The sequence below is a fragment of the Pseudopodoces humilis genome, chromosome 5 (assembly GCF_049639895.1).
Source record: "Pseudopodoces humilis isolate 2021_Gansu_Grassland_sample_001 chromosome 5, ASM4963989v1, whole genome shotgun sequence".
Classification (NCBI taxonomy): domain Eukaryota; kingdom Metazoa; phylum Chordata; class Aves; order Passeriformes; family Paridae; genus Pseudopodoces; species Pseudopodoces humilis.
This window is the reverse complement of record NC_142204.1, coordinates 52,369,366-52,395,517: the sequence shown is the minus strand read 5'-3', so window position 1 is coordinate 52,395,517 and position 26,152 is coordinate 52,369,366. Positions and strand designations below refer to the sequence as shown.

General features: G+C 35.7%; 1 protein-coding gene across 4 annotated transcripts in view; it reads left to right on the top strand.

Annotated features, from left to right (window-relative positions):
- POT1 (protection of telomeres 1) overlaps positions 1-26,152 on the top strand; it is a 59,272-nt gene that overhangs the window by 30,845 nt on the left and 2,275 nt on the right. For all 4 annotated transcript variants that reach the window (XM_088055691.1, XM_088055690.1, XM_005519220.3 and 1 more), the window contains 11 exons: positions 1,782-2,072; positions 5,946-6,101; positions 12,032-12,192; positions 14,331-14,419; positions 15,516-15,560; positions 16,050-16,206; positions 17,460-17,665; positions 18,924-19,059; positions 21,636-21,730; positions 23,270-23,361; positions 25,548-25,653. In XM_088055691.1, coding sequence (XP_087911817.1) covers positions 1,782-2,072; positions 5,946-6,101; positions 12,032-12,192; positions 14,331-14,419; positions 15,516-15,560; positions 16,050-16,206; positions 17,460-17,665; positions 18,924-19,059; positions 21,636-21,730; positions 23,270-23,361; positions 25,548-25,653 — 1,534 coding nt within the window. The remainder of the gene's footprint in view (positions 1-1,781; positions 2,073-5,945; positions 6,102-12,031; positions 12,193-14,330; positions 14,420-15,515; positions 15,561-16,049; positions 16,207-17,459; positions 17,666-18,923; positions 19,060-21,635; positions 21,731-23,269; positions 23,362-25,547; positions 25,654-26,152) is intronic.

Genomic DNA, 26,152 nt, shown 5'->3' with positions numbered 1-26,152 from the left:
TGAGGGTACTGGGAGATGTCAGAAGTACAGTATGTCAGCCTCCTCTATGCTCAAAGCATGACATGAAGGATTTGGGAAGAGAGGAAAATAACTTGAGGTGAAAGTTGTCTCCCTGGGTGGTAGCCCAGGGAGACATAGTGCTTTCTTTCTGTTTTCGTGGAAGGCTTAGAGCATTCATAGGAGACTAGGACACAGTTTTTACTAAGAAAGAAATCAAGGTATTTTTATGATGATTTAAAAGAACTAGTGAATAAATAAATAATAGGTAAATTAGAAATTAAAACACTTCAAGAAACATTTAACATTTCAGACAAGATACAAAAAATACTCTTGAAGTATATTTTGATACAGGATGAAGAGGTAAAAGTGATGAGAGTTTTCATCAAGTTTCATTCAATTGATAGCAGCTAAAGTAAATCTGTGTGCTTAAATTAGATAACATCTTACAGGGGAACATGTTTTTTCCAGATCATTGATAATGTGGGGAAAAATGATTATGAAACCATGCATTTTCCATATTTGTCCTTTGGCTTTTTTTGTATTTTCAATATTTAAACATAAAGGTTAAAAGACTGAAGCTTTTCAGTGGTTCACTGAGGAAGAACTACATCCTGAATTGATGTGCTCCATTGGTCGAGTCTGAAGAATGCTTAAGTAAATCAAAGTTTATCTTAGAGATGACCCTTAATGCATTTATGCATTATGTCAGAGTACCAGGGATTAAAGGAGTTCTGTCACCAAGATTGAGCTGCTTTGTTTATGAATTTCCAAGGTCAATGAATGCCTGATTTGTGTGCTTTTAAAATTTCACTATGTTTATAAAATACAGGCCTAAATCATTGGCAATGTTTTGCTGTTTAGGACTTCTGATACATATTGCATGTTCTGCATTTCAAATCAGTGGGATTTTCAACCATTTGAAAACTGAGCCCTGGGAAGCTCATACTAGACTGTCTCAGTTGCTGTGTTCATGCATGTTACTGCTTACTTGGTAACCCAACATTAATTAAAAAGGAATGGGTCAAAAAAGACTGTTTCAGATTTCAGGATAATGAGTCATGCAGTGCTTTGATATAGATAAATCTATAATTGCAGGGAGCAGTAAGACTAGACTGGACCCTTGAAGGAATGCTTCAGACTTTAAATACTGTGTTTCATATGGCAGCAGATGCACAGCTAAATTAGCAGGATTTAGGAGACCTGCCACGAGCAGGGCAGTAGACATTGAATAACTGTGATAGCTGTATTCGTAATTCAAGGAATGAAAGCTCATCACTATTTGCTTTATAGAAAAAAAATACCTTCTTGAGCTGATATATTTTTTTTCAGTTCCATAGTGTTGGGAAGCAGGGCTATTGGTGAGGGGCCAAAATCAGGAATCCAGAATAATTTTGCCATTACTCTGCTGTGTGACCCCTAACAATTAATTTCTCTAGTGCTTTAGTTTGCTCTTTTATAAGGGCAATCCTTATCTGTTCCCCACACAAATATTTTGATGTGTGCAAATAAAATACTCTGCAAAGATGGTGTAGGTATAAATGTTACAGGTAGTTATTGGTCTGCCTCTTCAGAAATTTCTTGTGTAAGGTTATATTTCTGCTTATACATTTTGTTTTCTTATTAATTTTACCTTTTTGTTTTGTTTTTGACTCTGTTCTCCCAATAGAACCAGGAACAGAGGTGATCAATGGTCCATTTTCCATGCACATGATAAAGCAGAAATATATTTGTTTTTCCATGTAGTGCAAACTGGTTTTTTTCTCATTCATATTTTATTACAGATCAGGGAATACAATGGACAGATGCAGGGAATTACCAGTGGGGGATTTGCATCCTTAACATTTGATGGAACTGTAGGAGCTCCAGTAGTTCCTCGAGCTTCTAGCAGAGACTACACTTTCTTGGATGAAGAACGGAAAACAATAGAAGAATTACGTATTTGGGCAGCCACTAATATTTCCGTCTCTGGACCAGCAACAAAATTGTCTGGTGTTGAGCCAATGCTGTTCTTTGATCTTACGTGCCAGCTGGTAGGAAAAGCAAAAGTGGATGGATCTTCTTTTCTTCTAAAGGTAGACTTCCTTTTTAAAAATAATTTGTTAGGTTTATTAAGACATTGTGATATATTTTTTAATAAAACATACATATTAATTGAAATAATATTATGTAGATAAATATTTTAGTGTAAGCAAATCTGTGATCTTTGGCTATTTCGATTCTATGAAAACAAAATAGAAAGCCCAGTTGTCTTTGATCACCTTGTTTGGTTTTTTAGAGAGGTTTATTAAGATGGCATTATATAGATCAAAATTTCATGAAGATTTTTAGATAAATAAAACTTGTTTAAACTTGTTTTCTAGTTAGCAGCATTTACTGCTTCTTTTTCTAGGTTTGCTGGATATGATTAGTGCAGTAAATAGCATGCCTAAAAAAGAATGAATGGATTATGCTATCATGATGGATTTCAGGTAGCTTCTTTTAGTTATACATGAGCACTTTGGGCATCCATGCTCACTGAAAGTACAAAATGCAAAGTGCCATGGAACAAGAGAGCAGATTCTTAAGGTGATCCTTCACATTAGCTAAATAGAAGGGAGGTCTCCATAATATTCCTAGTTTTAGTTCCAGTGTATCAGTCTGGTGCTCTGCCAGAATTCCTCTGTATTTATTTTTTACTTGACTGTTAAAACATGAGTAATTACAAGCTGTTATTTTCCACTTTATGACTTCATAAAATAATATATTGGTTCTACTGTGTTAAACTGTATTGTTAGAATATTTTTAGAAATAGCACTTGCCATTATTCCTTCATTGAAGCAGTAAAGATTTTTCTCATACAGAGCAATGCATTGCTACACAGAAGAAACCTTAAGTGCATGCTGTAACATATTCTGCAACTGCTACAAATATTTCCATTTAATTATGCCTTTTGAAAGAGATGTCAAATGAGACCCAGTAAATTTTCATTACTTTGTGGACTGTAATTAAGTTGTTCATCAATAAGTGTATCTTCAGCATTGAGGGACCTCCTGCAAGGATGGAGACAAGTCAATTTAATTCTTAAATTAATATTTTTTTTACACACTTTCCTGTGTTGTAACAACTGAAGTGGATTTTGTCACTTTTGTGTAGTAAAGGTGATTACTTTGGGAAATCTTAGGATAGACTTATGAAGGTAAAAGCTTGAGGTCAAATAATGGTACATCAAGTTTTTAGCATAAAATATTAAATACTTAAATATGTATTAGAATACATTGGACAAGCTACATTAATATTGTGTTGCCAATTTCCTCCATTTTTCAACAGTGGTAAAATCCATTTCTGATATCAAATACTGGTTGTGATAGAAAAGAAACATTTCTAAAAACTTGTAGACAGATCTCTGATTATTTTCTTGATTTGCTAAATAAAATAAATCAAACAAAACAACCAATTCAATATCAGCTCAAATTGACTGTTCATTAAATAGTGTTTTATTGTATAATTTTGTTATGCATTTTATAATTATTATTTGCATTTATTTTATTCCAAGTATATCAGGTAAATTAATGGTTGATTGTACTATTAAAAAAATCATGATTATTTTAAGCATTGATCTCATGTACCTGGTGGAGAGTGCTTCAAAGACAACTGAAATGAATTTCAGCAATTTTGTGCATCACCTGTAGCATAACTTTTAAATTACACTTGATAAATTAATTCCTATTTGCAAGGCAGTAGAGTTGGACAAGGCATAATCACTGACCTGTTACTGTTTACCATTTTATGAGAATTTTGTTATTCAGATTGGTGAAGACTAAAGAATACACTATAGAAATTATTCTGTCATTAATGCCTTTTATAAGAGTTTTGTTACTACTCTTTTCTTCCTTTCTGTCAGTTAAATTGTATACATTAAGGTAAGTTGTATGATGAGCATATTCTGCTGAAGACAGAAACAGGTATTTTGTCTCTCCCATTTCAGTGTTTTTCTACCATGGTGGTAAAATGTTACCACTAACTTTTCTTTAGCTCCAGTCTGTTCATGACTAGTAATAGAACCATTTGTTGTTTTTCTTTCAAAATTAATTAAACCAGTTTTGGATTTTATTCCAGTATTCGTTTTTGAAACCAGCACCAGAAAACTGGGATGTTTTCATGTTTTGTGGAAAATAGAGCTGCCAAGGTCCTGAGGTAGAGAGCTTTATCTGTTTTTATATTTGTGCAAGAAAAAACCCAAAACCACTAGCTTATAAATTCCTCTAAAAAGTGCCCTGGTGCCAACCCTGTTAGTTCCTCTGGTAAAGGGCATTTTAAAACTAAGTCACCATGCTTTTCTTCTGATCAGGGAGCATGCAGGTTATTTTAATCCATTTGTCAGATCATCTCTCCAGTGTACAATTACCAAAGTGTCTCAAGTAAAGCCAGTTGAAAAATAATGGAAAACTTGACAAACATAAGATTCTTTACTTCGTCAGAGTGACTAAATTTGTAATATGTATGCACTAAATCTGTTTTCAAGCTGAGTTCTGGAAAAGATGTGATAATTCAAGCAATAGACAACCTTTCTTTCAAAGGTGGTTTTAAGTATTTCATGGTACAGGATCAGAAGATAACAGGCTTTTTTAAATCTATGGCAGCATACACCACCTCATTATCTGGGTCCTTCAGAATTTACTCTTATTTGGCAACATAATTTGATGTCATGGGTCATTTTCGCTATGAACAGTTTTCCCTTTAATCTTTTGATTTTGGATGCATATTCCATGAGTTATTCTTAGTGCATTTATACATAGCTTTGCTGATTCTTAGATCTTTTCCTGTGGGCCTGTTGATCCAAAGCAGTTAAGCATAAGGGGAAGAAATCCTTTAAAAATTAGGCTTTAGTGTCTTTTTTTCTTGCCATCTGCAGTGCCTAACTCGTGGGACAAAGCACCTTGATATCACAAACTATCTGAAAATTGGAAGATAGGTTCTTCTGTTGAACATACATGTATGAAATCCTATGAAAAGCGGAATTTCAGAAGTATAGTCCAACTGCTTCTAGATTTTTGTTTTACTATGCCAGTATATCAAACCATTATTTTTGTGTCTTTGAGAAGAGTATATTTTCAGAAACTCAGGAAACTAGGGTTTACAGGATAATGTTTATGTTAAGAAGTAAGATTTTGTTTCAAGGTGTTAAGCCTGTCAGTAAGCTTACGTTTTCACAACACTTTGATAGCTAAAAAATAACTGGTGATATTTCAGTACTTGGAGTGTATCAAGTATCAGCTTTATACAAACAAGTTTTAGAATTATTGTTAATAAATACAGATTAAGTACTGATGTTTTTCCAATATGTTCTGGGTAACTAGCAGTGTATACTGATATAGGAGATCATCAGTAATAGGTCAGTAAATGCTGTGTACTCAGTTTTCACATACTGGAGTGGTTAAAAAAACCCTACAGCAGGATTAAAATATTAAGTGCAGACACTTCTGCATATGATGAATTTTGATAGTTGTAACAGCTGACCCTAAGATTGTCTCAGCTGCTCAGACCATGGTTCCGAGAGCAGCAAGGCTGAGGGTTCAGTCCCCATGTGGAGCATTCACTTAAGAGTTAGACTTGATAATCTTTGTGTGTCCTTTCCAGCTCAGAATATTTTGTCATTCTGTGCTGATGATAAACAGCTGAGGTTTAGCTAGAGCTGTTATTTTTATTTTTATTTAAATATTAAAAAATGCCAGGTCTTAGCAGTTGATTATATTCTCTGTTGAGGTGATTTTACGCTCTGTAAGGAGTAATAAATTAAAAATCCCTTAAGGTCTAATTCAAGTATTTTAATGGCTTTTAGACGGAGACTACAACTAAGATCTCCTATTATTAATAATTTTTAGTCAAAATAATAAAAAAATAAGTTGTTAAAGTCTGACTCTAAAGTATTCTGAGCACATTGAAATAGTTCATTACATGTATTGCAGGTTTGGGATGGCACTAAATGTCCCTACCCCACATGGAAGGTGCCTGTGGAAGCAAAAGACCTGGAAGGGGAAAAAGTTCTTCTTCATCAGCTGAGAAATCTAGCAGTGGACATTCTAGTCTATGATAATCATGTACACCTGGCAGAATCACTTAAGGTAATACACAGTTTGGTATTTCTCTCTCTTTTTGTGGCCTGTTTTCTGCTTAAAAGTTGCTTTTAATCAATTCAGTTCTGCTGTAATTAGTTTAATGTGCCTCTTTATCTTTTGCTGTATTTCCCATGCCTTTTATTTGAAAGCAAAACTTCAACATGTGTTAAACAGGCTCGTTACCCAAAAATTGCCATGAAAATATTCTTCCAATTAAGCACTTTTCAGACAATGAAAATAATGCACTCAGAAAATGTATTCTATGCTTTAGAATTATTTTTAAATTATACGATGCAGTGTTAAACCTGTAGTCCTGTTAAGCACCCTTAATTCCAAAGTCAATAGAAGATTTTCTGTTCTATAAGTTTCTGCAGTTTGCAGTGCAATCTTCATTTAGTAGGTCAGTAATGTTGATTGTGCCTAGATGGAGAAAACAACAACATAATTAAACATTAGATCTTCAGCAATACTGCCATCTTGCTTCAGAATACAGGAACTTGGCAAAGAATGCATCTTTCATTTCATGCCTTGCCCTCTATGCTCAAGATTGTTTTTAAGAAAACGCTTACTAGAAAATAAAGAGAAGCAATAGCCTTTTTTTATGCTGGGTCTATCAGCAGACATGAAATTATTTTGATACATTAACACCCGTTCATAAGTAAATTACAGATAGCAAAGTGCAAAATTTTTTTGTAAGAATTCATAACAAAACTGACAGCAGTATTTCATTTCTTACAAGTTCTCTTCCAGAACTTTTTTTCTTGCTAACTGGTGTAAAAAACTGATGTTCTGCTGAAATGGTGTTTTGAATATGAAGGAAAAAAGTATTTTAATATTAATAAAACATATTTTCTTGAGTAGCTGATAATTCTTCCTTTATTATTCTCCCCCATTTATATTCAGAAATTGAATCACATACTGAGTATGTGATACGTGGGATATCTTCATTCTCTCTCTGAATTTTTTTGTTTCCTATCCACTTGCTCTTTTCCATTTCTGAAGCATTTTTACCTTTGCTGGATACTGCACTGTATAGTAGAAGATTTAATCATTTCAAAAGAAATTGTTAAGAATTTGACTTCTTTGACTTCTTGTGGGTGTTTCTCTCTTTCTGGCTATGTCCAAAGTTGCAGTAGTTTCAAATTAGATAATTTTTGTACACAACATTTTAATTGCTTGTCTTAGTGGAGTTATCAAAGAAAAAGAGCTGATATGCTGACAATTAAATTTCAGAAATATTTATTAATTGCAGATTGTAACATGTAGATTTAATTGTATTTCAGAGAATAATTTTTATACATATATCTATGTATAAAAATGTATATACGCACACACACATATATATTATAAAATTTGGAGGAAATTCTCCCTAAAATGGAGGATTTTATTAAAGGCTTTTAAATACTAGTGGAAATCATGTCATATCATAAAAAAGCATAAACAAAATACGTATTATATTTTATTGAGTTCAGGATCTTGTTACACAAAGCTATTTTTAAAAATTAATTTATGTAGCAGTACAGAACTGGCAAGTGTTTAGTGGATCCACATGTACCTTCACAAGTCTGATTAGATATTTTGCTAGTTTATGGTTTCAGAAACAGTTTATGGTTTCAGAAACAGTAAAAAGTGCACTATTTTTCAGTCTTGTCTTCTACATTTAACACTAGCTCAAAGTGGCCTTTTTCAATGTAAATTGTTACAAAATTGTTAGGTTACACTCTCGCCTCTTGTTGTGTACCATTTACAATAACAGTTGCAGCTTGGAAATTATGTTTTATGTAGGAGCAATCTGTTTTACACAACCTTGATAACAAGAAGGACAGATTAGAAAAAAACAAACTGAAATACATGTTCTTATTTTAAAATTGTATCTGTTAGGTGCATGTTCAGACAAGGAATCTCTGAGTAAGTACCACATGGCAGAGAAAGTGGGTAATATATTACAGGGAATTTTTGGCAAATCATGGAGCACTATGCCAGGGATATTGCTGCAAGAGTTTGTTAAAAACTCCTTGTTTATATTGTCTGTCCAGAGAACGCTGAAGATATGAGCACTTTATCTCATTTTCTAAGACAACTAATACTTTAAATTTTCAATGGAGAGAACTTTAAAGGTATGTTGAAGGTATATTGCAGGTGATACTGTAAGTAGAATTTTTTCCCCTATATTTACTGGCCTCCCTTTCCTGCTGGGCAGGGCTGTGGCTTTTCAGCATTTGGTGCCATAACAGAGCACAAAGAGAATTTTCAGAAATCTCCTCTTTGAAGCAGATTATTGCCTGGGGCATAAGGACAAGGCAAGACCTACAACTAAGCAAAGAAAATGGTGTTTACCACTTTTGCTTGAATTTCCCTTATCCTCTGGCAATGTACCTGGAGTGGATGAGGCTTTCTTATTGCTGTAGGAGCCCCAGCCTACAACTGTCTGGAATACAGTTGCTCTACATTGTTTAACCTTATGCCAGTTTTCCAGAACTTCTCAGGGTTCACTGACTTTACTGTGAAGTTTGGGAATAGGTCTATGACATGGGTTTCTCCATCTGGGGCATTTTGCTTGGGTGGTAAGCATCAAGATGAATGAGTGTCAGTGGTCAGCACAGTAGGGGTCCAGCTGCCCACAGTTGGTCAGAGGTTTCCTTATTTCTGGTTTTCACTGAATATATGATCCCAGTGCATTCCTCTTCTGGCTTGATACCATCAATTCTCTGTTGCCATGCATTTTATGGATAATGCAATTAAAACAAGTAACCTTGAGCATACATACATGTCCTAGTCCGTAGTTTCACAGTATTTTCTTTGTCTTATATATCTTCAGATGTAGAATTTGTCTATTTTCAGCTGTTTCTCCTATGACGTGACTATCACGTCATGTCTTTCATGATAGTAGTTTGACTAAACTAAGAAGTTTGTTTTCCTAGTGGTGGCAGAGTCACATTTTCAGCACACAATTCAAATGAGTTGCTACATGGATACAATGTCTAGCTTCATATTTTTCAGACCTAGGTAGCATTCCTTCAACCTGTGAGTTGTATTCTCCCTACTTCTGTCTTTTTACTCATTGAAAAGGGAAGAAACCTAAAAGACACCACTCTTGAGTCCTTTAAACTCTTAAATGGATTTGTTATTTCTTACTACCCAAGATGGTGCCTAAATGTCTCATTTGCAGAAAGTTGTGTGCTATTTACTCAGTAAAATTGGACTGTTGCTGCAATAAAAATGACGACAAATCTCACTGAATATAATCAACCATAAATATAGGCAAAATTGAGTGCAGGTGAGTTTGTTGGGTGATTCCTGTAGCTAAAGGGAGCTTCTTGTGTGCCTTTTTGGACAAACATGAATATTTACCTGCAATGACACATGCTGTTGTGAATTCACTGAATTCCAGTGTGATTATGAACACAACCCAATATGTATTGAAATAATTATGAGAATTTCCTATGCTGAAAAGTTGTTCTAGTTAACTAGTTGCAGGGAACTGCATATATGACTTAGGCATTTCAATTCTCTTTAGCCTTAATATGTATTCTTTAAATAGTCATATTTGAATTAGACTGAAAATAGGGTATTAGTATATTTTATATTACTGCAAGAAATGTTTTACTTACTTTAATTTCACTTTTAAATGAACTTCCTCTAAACGAGGTAGGTCATAACAGAACTTCTGTAAAGTCAAGTAATAGCTGGGTTTGTACTAGATTTTAGTGATGGCTCTGTAAATCACAGTGTTTAATGTAGATCACAATTTCTTCCGAGTCAGGTATATAAAGAGTGCAGTCTGCTGGCATTCTGTAAACAATACAGAACATTCTAATACAGTAACATTTTTATTCACAGCAAACACATTTGCTCTCTGCTGTTACAGTGAGCAAGGCTGCCTCCCAAAGGAATCCACAGAAACAGCATTCTGTCCACCCAGGCATCTCTGGGCTGACATTCGGAACCTTACAGACCTTTTTTGGTATTTGGCAATGCTGATTATTATGCATCTCTTTTTTGTAGTTCAAAGTGATATTAAAATACATAAAATAATAAAATTTCAGAAAAGGATCTAATAAATGTATTCTTGGCTTCTGAGCTCTCCTCTCTCTGGTACTTAATTTTTTGTGTTCATACTAAAGAAAATAGTTATTTTTTATATACTATTTTTTATACAACAAAGAAATTTGTCAATTAAGCTTTTTTCTCTTAATATGCATATTACTCTTGATGGAAGGGAAGTAGTTTGACACTGTTTTATTTACGTATGCTTATTCCATAAGCAGAACTTAGGTGAGAACTTTTAAAAAAAATTCTCCAAAAGCATTTTTCATAGTCATTAGTCTTATGATATGAGTGTCCTTTGCTTTTTTTTGAAATTCATAATTAAGTAAAATCAGCATCTGGAAAGGAAAAAACAAAAAGTCTTAGGATAAGCCTCTTAACTGCCATCTAAATGCACAAGCTGTCCTGGTGGTGCTTTGAATGAACAAAATGAGCAGCCTACTAACAGTGCAGATCAATTAAAAGTCTGGTAAGAGCTCCATGCCAGAAGCAAAATAGGTGTGGGCTGAAGTGCGCCATTATGTTCCTGCTGCCTCAATTGGAAAATATGCTGCCTTTTTCATGTGTGATTATTGTTTAAAAAAGCAGTTTGATACCAGCATTATGTAGTCATAGTTTGTTCCTTGATACAGAGGAGGATTCTAGACACAGGTTGCTGCTCCATCTGCTTTTATGCATATATAAATGTGTTTAAAAGTGTTGTACTGTGATATGACCAATCCAATCTAATAGGAATATTTTTTCAGTTTCCACTGGTTAAAGTTGAGGCTGAAATACTACTTAATAAATGAACTGCTGTAATATTAATTTTAATTGAAGTAAATTTAAATTAATTTCTCATTCCTATCAGGCTATTTAAAAGATGTTTAGAATTAATATAAAACCAAGTTGTTGAGTGTGTGTAGTTTGTCAACTGTTATCTAGATCTCATATTAAAAATTAAAAAAAAAATATTTGGTAACTGTGTAATTGAGACACCATGTTATGTGCCATTAGAACATTTGGCTTGGTTTTGCTTATTTGGTTGGGTGTGTGGGCTTTCTTTGGGGGATAATGGGAGCAATATTTTGAAATAAAAGCAAAGTTATAAAATGTGTTCAGTGTCCACCATGTCATAACTTCATTTTTAATAGGTGCTTGCATAAGTTAGCATAAGTCTGTTTGTGTAACTTGACAAAACTGTTTCAGAAAACACAAAATCATTCTAAACAAAACAGGAAGCATATTCTCCATGTACCTGAGATCTAACAGAGATAGGAGAAGTGCCAAAATCTTTCCATTCCTAATGCATGTTGTCTTTTGTTCTGGTGCTAAAAAAATGTTATCTGTAATGTGTAAGAGTAAGATACGATGGAGAAATCTGAGTAAGCAGATATGTACATATACATGTAAACACAGTAAGCCATGCACGATGATGAGCAGGTCAGTTGCTGAGTGTGATCATTCCTAGGCCAAATCACAGGATGTCAGTCTCTGTGGGGCTGTGTTGGGAATATAGAAGGCAGATTGTGCCCTTGTGAAAGGAGTGTTTGATCTGTCTTCTGAAGTGTGTTTGAGAATTAGATTTACCAAGAAAGCTTATTCTGGTTCTGAATCACCCTTTGCTGCCACTAATGTTTTCTGATAAAGCAAAATAAACAGATCACACAAAGAGGTTTTACAGTTTCCATACCTGAAAATACTTAAAACTCATCTGGAAACAGTCCTAAGAAGTCTTCTCTAGTTGACTCTGCTTTGGGCACAAGATTGAGGTAATCGCCAGAGGTCCCTACCAGCTTCAGCCATTCTGTGTTTCAGTTAAAACAGGGACGAAGCTTCATGAGCACTAGAATCTTCCACGTAAATAACTAACTTTGTCTTATCAAAGTGGTTGTTTTTTTTCCTTTCAGATTGGAAGTTTTCTGAGAATTTACAGTATTCATACGAAACAAGCAAGTGCTGACAATGAAGATGTCTCACATATAGAATTTCATCTTCATGGTGGCACTTGTTATGGTCGAGGAATAGGAGTCTTGCCAGAAAGTAACCCAGATGTTAAGGAGCTAAAAGCGTAAGTACTATGTATGTGTAGGTAATTCCTTTTCTCTAGGTCACTCTTGAAAACTCTAGGCTAATGTAACAGCTATAGAGTTTAGAATTGTAAATGTATGTAAGAATCAGAAGCTTGAGAACAGAATATGTCTTTAGCACCACTAAGATGAACATATTTGGAGGGATAGGTAAGTCCCCCACTAAACCATGTCTCTAAGTGCAACATCTACATGACTTTAAAATACCTCCAGGGACAATGACTCCACCATTTTTCCTGAGCTGCTTTTTTCAGTTCTTGTCAACCCTTTCCATGAAGAAATTTTTCTTAATACCTGATGTAAACCTCCCCAGGCACAACTTGAAGCCATTTCCTCTCCTTCTGTCACTTGCTGAGTGGGAGAAGAGGCTGACCCCACCTCAATACAACCTCCTGTCACGCTGTTGTTGTAGACATAAGTGATAAGGTCCCCCCTGACCTTCCTCACCTCCAAGCTGAAGCATCCCAGCTCCCTCAGCTGCTCCTCACAGGACTTGTGCTCTAGCTCCTTCACCAGGTCCTTTTCTGCTGAGCCTCTTTCCAGCCACTCTGCCCCAGCCTGTAGCACTGCATGGACTTGTTGTGACCCAAGTGCAGTTCACCTTGTTGAACCTCATGCACTTGGCCTTGGCCATCAGTCCAGCCTGTCCAGAGTCCTCTGCTGAGCCTTCCTGCACTCCAACAGATCAACACTCCTGCTCAGCTTGGGATCATCTGCAAACTGACTGAGGGTGCCATGCCCTCAGTCACCTTGTCATTGGTAGAGATACTAAACAGGCCCCTGTACTGACCCCTGGGGAGCACCATTTGTGAGTGGCCACCAGCTGGAGGTAACTTCATTCACCACTATTCTCTGGGCCTAGCCAGTTTTTTACCCAGCAAATATGCACCCATCCCATCTATGACACCCAGTTGCTCTGTGAGAATGCTGTGGGAAACACTGTCAAAGGCTTTACTAAGGTCCGGGTAAACTACATCCACAGCTGTTTCCTCATCCACTAAGCAGGTCAATTTGTCATAAGAGGCGATGAGGTTGGTCAAGCAGGACATGCCTCATAAACCCATGCTGGCTGTGTCTGATCCCCTGGGTATCCTTCATGTGCTACATGATGACGACATACAGAGGGTGATCTGCTCCGTGACCTCCAGCACTGAGCTCAGGCTCAGTAGTTCGTATTGTAGAACTACAGGCCTGTAGTTTCCTGGATCCTCCCTCTGACCCTTCTTGTAGATAACCATCTGCTGTAATTTTCAATCTACTGGAACCTCCTCACTTACCCAGGACTGCTGATAAATGATAGAAAGTGGATTTTTGAGCACTTCTTCCAGCCCCCTCAGTATCTGTGGGTGGATCCCAGCCACCCCTTAAACATGTGTGTGTGTGTGTTTAAGTGGTGTAGCAGGTCAGTGACCATTTTCTCTTAGGTTATGGAGGTTTCATTTTGCTCTCCATCCTTCTCTCAGCTCAGGAGTCTGGATGCTCCAAGAATAATAGGTCTTACTATTACAATGGAAGTAAAGAAGGCATGAAGTACATTGGCCTTCTCTTCATCCTTTATCACTTGTTGTTTCCTGCAACATCCATTAAAGGATGGAGATTTTCCTTAGCCCTCCTTTTGTTGATGATATATTTGGAGAAGCTGTTTTTGTTCTCATACAGCAGTAGTCATATTAAGTTCTAGTCAGATTTTGCACTTCTAATTTTCTGCCTGTGTAACATCTGTGTAATCCTCCTGAGTGATCTGCCACTTCTTCCAAAAGTTATAAACGCTTTTTTTCTTCCTTAGGAAAGGCTAAGTAACCAAAGTCCATATTCCATTATCAGGAATTCTGTTTGCAGAAGTACATATTTCTTTTGGCACTCTTTTGTGTTTAATGTTCCAGAAGTGATTTGGAAAGTGTCTCATCTGCATCATTAATATAACCTCCTGAAACTTCTGGCTCAGTTGATTTTTATGTCTCTGCTGGAACAGTTGTGTCTGAACACTATACCTGTGTATTGATAATAAATAAATTGTTGTGTCTGTATAGTCCCATATTTATTTATATGTGTGTGTGTGTGAATGACAATGTATAAAAAAATTCTCTAGTTTATAAAATATTTAGCCATTTATCTTTAGATTTTTAGAATCTCTGGAACTGACAGACAGTCAGGATATGGAAAGCATGTGTTCAATGGACGTGGACAGCACTTTTGGCAATGTTACAGGTAAGAGCAACTGAAAGCTGATGTGCACTTTCTTCTAATTTATATATGGTCGAGATAAGGTCACATTTACTGCTTTTTCTGTGTGTGTAATGCTACTTTAACATTCAAAGCCTTAGAGAATTCCTTCAGTTTATTAGACTGGAAATTTACATTACTCTTTCTGTCTTCCAGCACAAGCATTTCATATAACATGGAAAGATACTTTCATAGGAGTTAGTGAATAAATTCTTAAACACAGATGATGTTCTTAATCATACTGTATTAGATCACAAAGCAGAGTTATGCAAGTGCCTCCCTCTGAAGGGGGATTCTGCAGGGACAGGCACTGAAAATGCTACTAAACAGCTGCCTGTTGAGGATCCCTTCTTAAGCCATTGGATGAAAAGTTGTGTGAAGTGTATGTAAGGTGCACTTCCACAGAACAGTGATATCTTATAGACAGTTCTACAGACCCCATATTATTTTCTGAATGGTACTTTTAGCCCAGGATAAGAATAACTAAAAGAGAATTAAACTCTAAAGCTGGTTGGACATAGTCTGTATCTTTGCTTCTAGCTTTTAAAAAAATCTGTGTTACTCAGCCATTATTAACATAGAAACACAGGGCATTTCTAAAAGGATGCAAAAGTCAAGCTTCATGTCCAGTCCATAACTGAAAAATACTGCATTTATTTGCTGCCCTCTGTGTGTAGTAGAGGTTGTTTAAAGGGACCAGGCAGTCTGTATTGGTATTAGAATAACGTATTTATGTTCATGTCCAGTAAGATTACAGGGGATGCATACAATTTATGTCAGCAAATCATTCACAGTATACTTCTGAAAAGTGTTCACTTCAATAAATATTCCTATTTAATGTATAGGCTAACTTCCCCTCTGTTACATTAACTCTTGATATTCAGTGTCTGTCTCCGGCTTACTTTTGCTACTTTTTTTTTTGGTTTGTTGTTGTATTGTTTTCATACATTATTGGGATTTTCATTTTCATTTGTTCAGCTTTTGGTTTTGTGTGTGTATCTACCTACCTGTTTGTATGTGTCCACATGATAAAAAAGAAAAGAATGGCGGAAAATAATTGTGAAATTCTTCTTGATTATAGATCTTGAATTGCACTTGCAGAGATGTCAGCAGCTATCTGTTACAGGTAGGTAATATTTTGACCTTAAGGTAAATTTTAATTTTGCTAGAGAACAAAAGCACTTTTAAAGCATTATCTTAAAGTTTATTATAGGGATATATGGTTATAGTTAAATGGTTATCCATATATGGTTATATATAAAGGATATTATAAGGTTATAGGAAGAGCTATTCTGAGAGTATAAATTCCATGTGTGTTGTATTTGGTTTGTTTTAAAAGAATAGATCATATTTGTATATTCTTCTTTCATTTGGTTTTTCTACATGTTGTGTTTCTGTACCCTGTACACCATACTCCCTCAGCCTAATGTGATTTATCTTACTGACTGTAATAACAAATTGTGTTGATAAAACTAAGGCTGCAGCTGGGAAGGAAAGAAAAGCTGGAAATTAAGGAAAAATGCATAACTGTGACTGCTATTTCCAGTATTACGAATATTACAGTGATTAATAGTATGCATGGTGCTTTTTCATCTCTCTGTGTATTGTTTTGCAGTATTAACAGATCATCAGGATTTGAGTAACACAGAACTGAAAACCATAACAAACAGCACAGCACCTCAACAGTATCGCATTAGAGCAAAGCTGAGAACTTACAAACCTCAAAAGCTCCATCAGTCTGTTAAACTTCATTGTTCCAAATGCAACTCTTTGTAAGTGTTTCACACGTTACAAGTAACTAGGAATTGCTCTGTATGTTTTGGGATGCCTAGATTTTCAGTGATTTTTTTTGTGTGTAAGATGAGCTGAATGTAAATGTATATAATTTTGTGAAATGATTTGAAATGCACTGGTAATAAGTAGGAATTTTTTAAATCGTCAGAGTTCAATTTACAGAATCTTCTGAGTGCTTTCAAAAAAAACGTTTTCTTAATTTGCAAATGCAGCAGTACAGTTTTTTTCCATACCATAGCTGTATAGAAGTATCTCAAGTATTTCTTTATTGAAGTTTTAAAATAGGATATTCAGAGAGGTATAATAGTCTCCAAATGAATTGATAAAATATTTTTAACTAAAGTGCATCTTCCAGACAAGGCATCTTTTCTGGATCCAAAAATGTCAGGGAAATCACACAACTTCAGGCCATTCCCGTGGGTCCTGTCACTGGTTGCCACAAAGAAGAGATCAATGCCTGCCACTCCTCTTCCCCTCAAGAGGAAGTTGTAACTACAGTGGGGTCTCCTTCATGCTGAACAGACCGAGTGACCTCAGCTGCTGCTCATATGGCTTCCCCTTAAGGCACTTCACCATCTTCGTTGCCCTGCTTTGGACACTCTCAGAGACCTTTTATAACCTAACCAATTCCGTAATATTTGTGTTATTTGGGTGGCCTGCATTATTGCTTCTCTGTGTGTGACAAGTGGAAGTGCACAAATAGTGCATTCCAGCAGGACAGGATAGAAACTGTGTGGTGCAGAGTTGTAGATTTTCACTTGACAGTACTTACGTGGAACTGTTCTGATCCTGTCCTTTTTTTCTTTTTCCTCCATCAGTTTATGCAAAGTCAAACAGACTAAAATATGAAATTATATAAGTTGATGTAGTCTTTTCACTCTAATGAAGCAGTATGCATTTTGTGGCCATTTTAAGGCCCAACTGAAATAACATAAAGCTGATAGATTTGGCTTTCCATGGATTTTCATTAGTGTGTATGTAGCCACTAGGCTGCCTCTGCTCCTAGGTAAGTTGGCATATTACTTAGCATATTTATTAACATGGAAAGCCATGATATACTATATAACTCTAAATGTTTAAACCGATAAAACATTTAGGATGTTTTTCCTGTACGTACATTAACTCTCATGGCTGTATTCTAATATTTGTTTGGAGTACTGTCATCCTTGTGGGTAGATTGCCTAAGGAGGAGCTGTTATAATATACTTACTCAATTTGGAAATGGTTTTAGGCAAGAAGTTCCAGATAGAGATGACTTTGACTCCATTTTACGTGGCTCTGCCAGTACTGCCCCAAACCCAGAATTACACAATACATCCTGGTATGAATCTGTAACATGGACTACACAAGACCAGAAGCAGAGGGAAATAACCATCCATTTTGTGAAGCATGATGAAATGCTTCAACATCCTGAAGACACCTTGCTTATGATAGAAGGTAAACTGCAAATATACCAATTCTTACAGAACTGTGTCCCTTCTGTGTATGTACAGAGTAAAGATATGTTGAAGTTGCATTCAGTGTAAGTAGTGATGATCATAAAGGCATCTTCAAAGAAAAGAAGAACTGATCTGGAACTCTAAGTTGCTTTTATGCAAACAGGAGATGGTAATCTGTGAAGGTCTTGTAAGATGATTCCGTCTATTTTAAAACTATGCCAATGTTGTTTATTGTTGATTATGCTGAAATTAACAGCTGAATGTCTTTTTTCTTCTAGCTGTGCTTACTGGTTTTACAGTTCTGATTTAAAAACTTGGCAAGTCTTCTAAATAGGCCTGTTTTTAATAGTGATGTGGAAAGTTTTGAAAGGCTTCTCGTAATACAAGCTTCCAGTTAAATTTGTCAGCCTCTGGATGTCAGTGTTGTTTCAGATTAGTAGAGCTTCTCTCAGTGTGAATTTTTTTGGTTTGGTGTGGTTTTTATCAGATTTTCTCAGGAAAGAGAAATAGCCACTGACCTTTAAACAAAGCAATTTATCAAGAGTACTATTAAGGAATTTTTATATAATAAAAATAATAAATTGCATATAGCACCATTCAGAGTTCAAAACAAAATCTTCAATTGTGCTCAAGTAGTGATGTGAATAAGCGAATGTAAGTCAGGTGGTCCTTTGTGTGAGGGTCAATGACAAAACCCCTTCTGTTTTCTGCTTTCTTTTATAATGGATTAGTTCTGATAGCTGCTTTATTTCTGACGTGTTCCCAACTGACTTCAATCTAACCTTTTCTTTTGGGAAAAAAAAAATAATCTATTTCTTCTCCATTTTCCTAGAACAGCTGAGCAATATAACTTGGTAAATCTGTTTTCAGATATTAAAGTGTCAGCAACTAAGTATGTCTGTGTATGGATTTGTGCATATAAAAGGTCAATTCGGTTGCTTTGATTTTTTTCTAAGAAAATGGCTAGTAAGATCATAGGAGTAATTATATGAAAGTGATGTTAACTAAATACAACCTCTTCATTGCAGTGTTAGCTATGAGGAAGTTATTAAGGCATCTGCTTTGATAAATGTCTATTTTTGTTTCTTAATCGAATCTGTTGTTGAGTAAAAGTGAGAAGGTATTAGGCTATTTTTTGAGTTTTCAGTAGTAATATCAATTATTATTGAAGGCCCTGAAATCAGCTGAGAAATGTAAGTTGTTCAGTTTATTTCTGACTACTGTGTAAGAAACCATGGTTATTTGGTTTTTAATAGGTGGAACTCTGAAAGAAATCTGGAAGCTTTCAAAAAGATTTAAGTGTGTTATTCCTGTGAGATCCACAGAAGATGATCTTGAATTATTAGATCTTTCAGCTCCTTTTCTTCTACAAGGGAATGTAAAATATTATGGGTAGGTGAAAAGTATTTGTTGATATTTCACTAGTTGCTGTAAAAGATGGCATTTTCTTCAGTAGTTCAGACTGCAGTACTTCAAGGGAAGACTTTGATGTAAAATATATTGCATGATCTACAGTACTGACATTGGGGATGAAATGTGGTATCATTTGATACCTGGTATCAAAGGACTGACTGCAGTTTGGCTCTTGATCTGTAAATCTTAAGACCTTAATTACACAGCACTCCAGTTTCAGTCTTTTCTGTGGTGCCTGGGCAGGGCAGTGGGCTGTAGAAATGGAAATGCACATGCAGTGCCAAGTACCTAAATACCTCTTCTAGTCCAGGTCTTCCATTTTCTGGTCTCACTTTGACTAAAGTCAAAACATACCTTGTTTTCGAAACTGTATGCTGAGGGGTTTTAGATGCAGATATATACAATATAACAGATAATATTTAAATAGAGATACAGAAGATAGTAATCAGCCAGTCAGTCTACCGCTCATTCTTAGTGTTGGGAAAGCTTAAGTTTTGGAAGCAGTAAGGGATTTTGGACAGCTTTTCGTTACCATTTGTAACTTCTGATGATCCACAGCACTGCAAAGTGCCTTACCTCTTTGTGGATGTCATTCACTGTAGAGATGACTTCACCGGGTTTCTGAATTCCACAGTTCTAAAGCTGTGGAACACAGTAACTACACCTAGGTCTGGTATTTGTGATCTGCCATGCAATGCCATGTTCTGCTCAGTGGGAGCTGTCAGCAGTGTGTTCCCCCAGTAATGCCCAGCAGCATACAGCTGCTGGGCTCAGAAATACCAGCCTCCTCCATGCAAGCTACTGAGTCCTCTATCTCAGCAGCTCGGGCAGAGCACAGTGCAGTGGGGCACTATGCTAGGTCTCCAGCCAGTCAAAAATTTTCTGTGCAGAAATATTCCATGTTTCATGTGAACCCTAAAGTTTCCCATAAGGGCCGTCCATAAAATGAATACAGGTAATTGTTTCTCTTTGTCATATATAGTTTTGACCTTTCCAGATATTGCTGTCTACAGCTTTTTTTAAATAAAGACAGTATATGGATACTCGTATTGGGACAGGATCTTCACCATTACAAAGTATTTCTGCTTGCACTTTCATAATCCATATATTTCCCCTGCTACATGCAACTCACCTTCGGACATTGCTCACTCTTCAAATGGTTGAACTGTAAAAGTAAAATGGTTTATAAGGTATTCCATGGTTGCTTATAGGATATTTTGGAAAGAATCTCAAAAGTATGCTGACATTCCAGAGCTATGTTTCATGCATGTTTCTATTAGTGGCATATACTTTGCTAAGAAAAGATTCTGTTCGGTAGAATGAATTATGTGTGTATGCATTTGCGTGCATATTCATTTATATATAAAACACAGACACACTGCATATAAAAAGCAAAATTTTCAGTTGTTCTTTTATTGGAGTTTGAGTTTTTTAAAGGAAAAAAGTGACTTGACTATATCACTTAAGCAGAAGTAGTTTTATTGATTTGACATATAATTTTAAACTATAATAGATGTTTATTTCAAATTCTAACTGTAGTATACTAACACAGCAACTTAATTTGGAACAACTAGTTTTGTTCTGTAATTTCATTCCTTGAGGCAAATGGGAGCAACTTTGAAAACAGTTCAATACTTCAATCCACTTGTAGCATTTGCTTAATATGTTACATGTAAAATTTATAATACTTGGTGAAAATACACCAGTAATAAAATAGACTTTTTTAACAACTCTTAGTTAATATTCTCAGCATAGGCAAAGCCAGATTTCTTCTGTAACTCTGTAATGGGTTTAGAGCATGCTACAAGTTTAGATTAATTTCTGATTTTACAAAGTGAGAAGTAGTGGCATATGAGCATATGTTTAGTAATGTAGTGATCTTAGAATCATAGAATGGTTTGGGTTGAAAGGGACCTCTCCTGATCAGCTAATCCAACCCTCTGCCTTGGGCACAGACACTTTGCACTGCACCAGTCTCGTCTTGAACACTTCCAGGTATAGGGAATCCACAGTGTTCCTGGACAGCCTGTTCCAGTGCCTCAACTTCTTTGTGAAGTGTTTCTTCTTTCTGCAAAATCTACATCTACCCTCTCTCAGTTTAAAAATGTTGTTCCTTGTTCTTCACTACAGGCCCTGGTTAAAAGTCTGTCTCTGTCTTTCTTATAGAAAAGAGAGTCTTGACTCTGTCTTCTCTCACTTTCTTCCCTTTTATATATAGAGAGGCCACAGTAGGGTCTGCCTGGTCCCTCTGTTTTCAAGGCTGAACGACCCCAGCTCTTCAGCTTTGATGTAGAGTTTTATTCCTGTCTAATTACTGAAGTGGTCTTTTCTAGATTTATTTCTCCTCATGGATAGTTCAAAAAAAGCATTAAGGGATTTTGTTTTGCTCCAAAGCTGGTGTGTCTGGTGAAGTAGTTACTTCAAGCAGCAATATAAATACTTCTGCACTTCACTGTGTAAGAAAATCAAGAGTTTTATTCTGCACAGAAAAAAAACAATTCTAGTACAAATACATCAATGTTTGGTTAGTCTCAATATGTTGTTTTAAATGCTAGGTGCAAGCAGTGTTCAACTCCAAAGCCTATGAAGAATCTAAGTTCCATTGCAGCAGAACAGCAACCATCATGGGAACCAACTGAAATTGCACAAGGTCAGCTAACATGATACTGTCCTGAAATACTTTTGTGCCTTGGTTCTGAAGGGTCGATGTGAAATAGTTTGACTCGCAGTTCTGGGTTGCAGTTTTCCACAGAAAGCATGTAGTTATGGTCATGTTGAATACGGTGCTGTAAAATTCATTCACCTTTTACCAATCAAAATAACATACTTACTTTTGAAACTATTGCAGTATGAATTAAAGGATTTTATATGTTGACTAGTTTGTTCTACCATTGGCATCAGTAGTAACGCTTATGATAATACAGGTGTCATGAATTTTTGGTTGTAGATGTTACTTTTAAACTTGCAGTCCTAGAACTTAATCTTGCTTTTCCTTTTGTAGATACTGTTTTTCTGACCTGAACTAAAGACAGTATTATTTAATGACTCATACAAGTTAGACTTTTTTCTTCTGTAAACTTCATTTTCCAGAGTCTACAAGAAATAAATGAGTCATACCACAACAATTACACATGTTCTATGCTTCATGTGTTCCTTGTGTTGCTATATGAAGTCAACATGTTACAATGATGGAAATTGAGTTTAAAACTTTACAACACATTAAGGAAAAAGAATATTTGCATGTTTATCAATTCATGTTCTAAAATATTAAATTGGGATATCTAGCAATATATATTTGATAAACACTTTCTGAAAGTTTGTATTTGAGCAATACAGTGATTTTCTTAAATAAATTTTCATAATTTTATCCTATTAAATAATTGTAAAGTAATATATAACCCAGTGATTTTATTATAATATATAACTGCCAGACATTTAATTCTCAAAGTGAAAACAATATTAATTAATGCTTCCTGACAGTTACACTATGTTATGTGTATCATTCTTCTATCAGCTGTATTTTCAGGCTAAAATATAAACCTGCAAGTTTATCAGATCAGTTGAACATAAAATGACTACCAGTTTAAGTAGGTGTACCTAGAAAAGACTGATGCTGAGCTGTACTAACTTTGACTGTTTCAGTTATTTTATGTTTGCAGCATAACAGTTACTGCTGCCAGTGATGTGATGACTGTAGTCTTTTACTTACAGTGAAATACTTTCAGAACTGCCAGCAAAATTTTTTTTCCTGAACAAGCCTGGTAGCTTTTACTACATCATACCAAATAAACTGTTTTTCCTCAGAAAATAGTTTTCAGGTGGAATTTGTATTACCACTGAATTAAGAGCATCTCTCCTTTAATCTTCCATGGATAAAAGAACACAAGACTAGGAGGATCCTACTACGGTGGGATCTAAAATCTAAGCAAATATTAGCTTTTTGTTTACTAGCATGGGAATAAGTACTTAAGAATCTTTGTGTTTTTATAGGCTCATCTATTAAGGTGTTTCTAGGAAAATTGCAGTGTGGTCTCAAGAGATAAATGACGTTTTGCTGTCAGACATCACAGTCTCTATTTTGGTCTTTAATACTTCTGATGACAATATTCAAAATCAGTTGCTATTAAAAGAGTTGCTATTAAAAGATTGCATATTCTCTCAGAGAAATACCAATTTTTCTTTCCTTCAGTTTTAGGTATTGAACTGCTCCAGTATGTTTTTATTATGAAGTTTACACTGGTTGATGAAACAGGAGCACTAAATGCATACCTTTTTGATTATGTAAGTAAATCTAGGTAAAAGTAGACTCTACAGATAGATTCTACAGTAGAATCTACAGATGGTGTGAGTTTGGATTATATTTGTTTTTAAAATGGTAAATGTATGTGCACAAATATTCATTCTATGTTACCTGCAGTGTTTCATGGGAATAATTACAATTCTATAAGCTTATTATTAATACTGTACAGAGTATAGAATATTAAAGCATAAAGACAAAATTGCAGCTTGAAGATTATTTGATATTTCCATAAACTTATATATTCCTATAGCTGAATTTCTCTTTTATTGGCAATGTTAAATTATGCAGCCTCAATACTGTGTGAATGATAGGAATGTTTCAGGATTTATGCAGTTAACTTCTGCATCAGCTTAAAATCTCATTACCTCTTTTTTTAACTCTTAATAGAATCTCTCCTTTCAGTAATGCTTGATTCTTTTGTTTCCCATGAGCGTGAGGTAAGGAGGCCCTCTTTTCTTGGACAGCTGTATCTGTGCAGATATCTTTCTTGGATTTCAGAGGCAATTTATTCAACTACTTCACTAACCTTAGAATTAGCCTATCTTCAGTTTTCTCTGAAGCAACTTAAGACCATTCCTGCTACCTGAGACACTGAAGATTGGATGATTTTCCTGTCACAGCAGTGTGGGTGTGACAAAATGGGACAGAAAAATAATTTAGTGTGATTTTTTTTGTGCACAGCAGTGTTGTTTAATGTGTATATATCTGCACATTTTCTGCTATTATATTGAATTACTTTGAATGGGACTTTAAAGAGAATGCTCTTCCTTGTTTAATATTAAGACTGTAAGTAAAAATAATATCAGAATAAAGTGTGTTTTTTCTTAAAATACATGGTGTTTTAACAGCAAAGGAGATCTAAGACTAAAATCTCCATTTTAGCCAGTCATCTTTTCCTTCTACTGTCCTTTTTTCTTTTTTTATCAAGAAACTAAACTGTAAAAGGAGGGTGGGGAGATTTAAACCATCTCTTGATGCAGAGTTCCAAAAATTTTTACTTCATGGTGGCTCACTTTTTTATCAGATACTGTTCAGTACTACAGTTTAGCTGCAGGAAAATACCCACAGTTTCTTCTGAAGTGCCAGCTGTTCACCTTCCTGCTGGTGGTACTTCAAAGACAAGCCAAGAGTTTCCAAGCCTAAACTCCAGTCCTTCAGCACCACCTGAGAAGGAGCTGGGCTGCTTTGAAGTGCAGCTTTACATTAGCCTCCAGTTGCACTTCCATAGGAGCACAGTGCTTCTCTTTCCTTTCCTCCTTACAGGAAAAGTCAGTGAAGGCAAAAAACTAAAAAGTTCTGTAGTCAGAAGAAGACTGAAGAGAGAGACGAGAAAGTTATGTGTCATTCTTGCTGCTGGATTATCCCCTAACTTCTGATCATTGCCATTAAACATGTCATACAAAAATTATACAGAGGCAGATTATTCTGTAGCTGTATCTTACAACAAAAATGAGAAATTACTACCACAAATCTTAAGCTCACTCTGAGAAGTTATAAAATGATGAGCCTTTAGGGATCCAAAATCAGGTAACAAGCTTGGAAAGAATAAACTTGGAGTTTTTTCAATCATACTTACTGTATGTGGTTTAATAATACACAGAAAATGTTTAACATTTTAATGTTCCATTTATTATTTTCTGTCTCAGAAGGTGCACTTCTGGTTAGTCTCAGTATATTCAGGAGTGTACCCCACAGTACAAGCATTTTTCTGTAGTTTCTAAAACTTGCCTGAATTTCTAAAAATGAAACTCGCGCTAAGAGAGTTTCACAGATACAAAGCCAGGCTGCAGTGCCCCTTGTTTTAAAGGGATCTTGTTCCTCTCAAGATGTGAGGGACTGTTGAGGGGGCTGATCCTCTCTGGCCATAACATTGTCTGATATTGTCTGGTTATGGAGTTTCATGAGGAATATCTGCCAATTATGTACAGTGACTGATGTGTGCTTTCTGGGTGGCTGTAGTCCCTAAGTACTCAGGGAACTGAAAGACAGACTGATCATTTTTTCAGACAGTTTGGGTTTTTTCTGTATCTGGACAGTTTTTTGAAATAATACGATTCTTCTGTTGTGTTACCTGATTTTAACTTCTTAAAAGAACATGCAATCAAGGTTCTGGCTAATGATTTCTTACACCTCTTTCAACACTTCATATTCTTCTGTTCTCTTTCAGGAGAAGTTTTTCCAAATTCCTGCCTCTGAAATCTTAACTAGTAATTTTCTTCAGCAAAAGATGCAGATGACCATGAATACACTCTGCCCTCCAGGAAGAAAACTAGGTCAGCTTGCTGTTTTTTCAAAAGGGGGTGGGAAGGGGTCTTTCAATCTGCTATTGCATATGCAAAGTCTTAGAATTCAGCTTACACTGGAAGTTGAAAAATGCTGGAGCCTGAAAGCAAAGTTCATATTAATTTGTTCTGAAACATGTCTTTCATATTAACTCTGCCTTTGAGAAATAAAAGAAATGGTTCAGTAAATTCTCATGTAGCATGCAGTGGTGTGTGAATAGAGTCATGCCTGTGCAGGCACTGACATGCCATCTGTAGTCATATGAAAGTTAACCAGAACACCCTCATACTGAATGTCACAGCACGTGAGGGAAAATGGAAAGGAAATTCAGCGTATGGCACATGCTTTGGGTGATACCCTGCTTTTGATTGCACATGCTGCCTTGGAACATCCCCTGCCATGGGAAGTATCAATGGAAATTGAGCAAATGCTTAATCCAAATCCATTTGCAGAGTTTTTTGTGCAGTGTATGTGTTGTGAAAGAAAGTA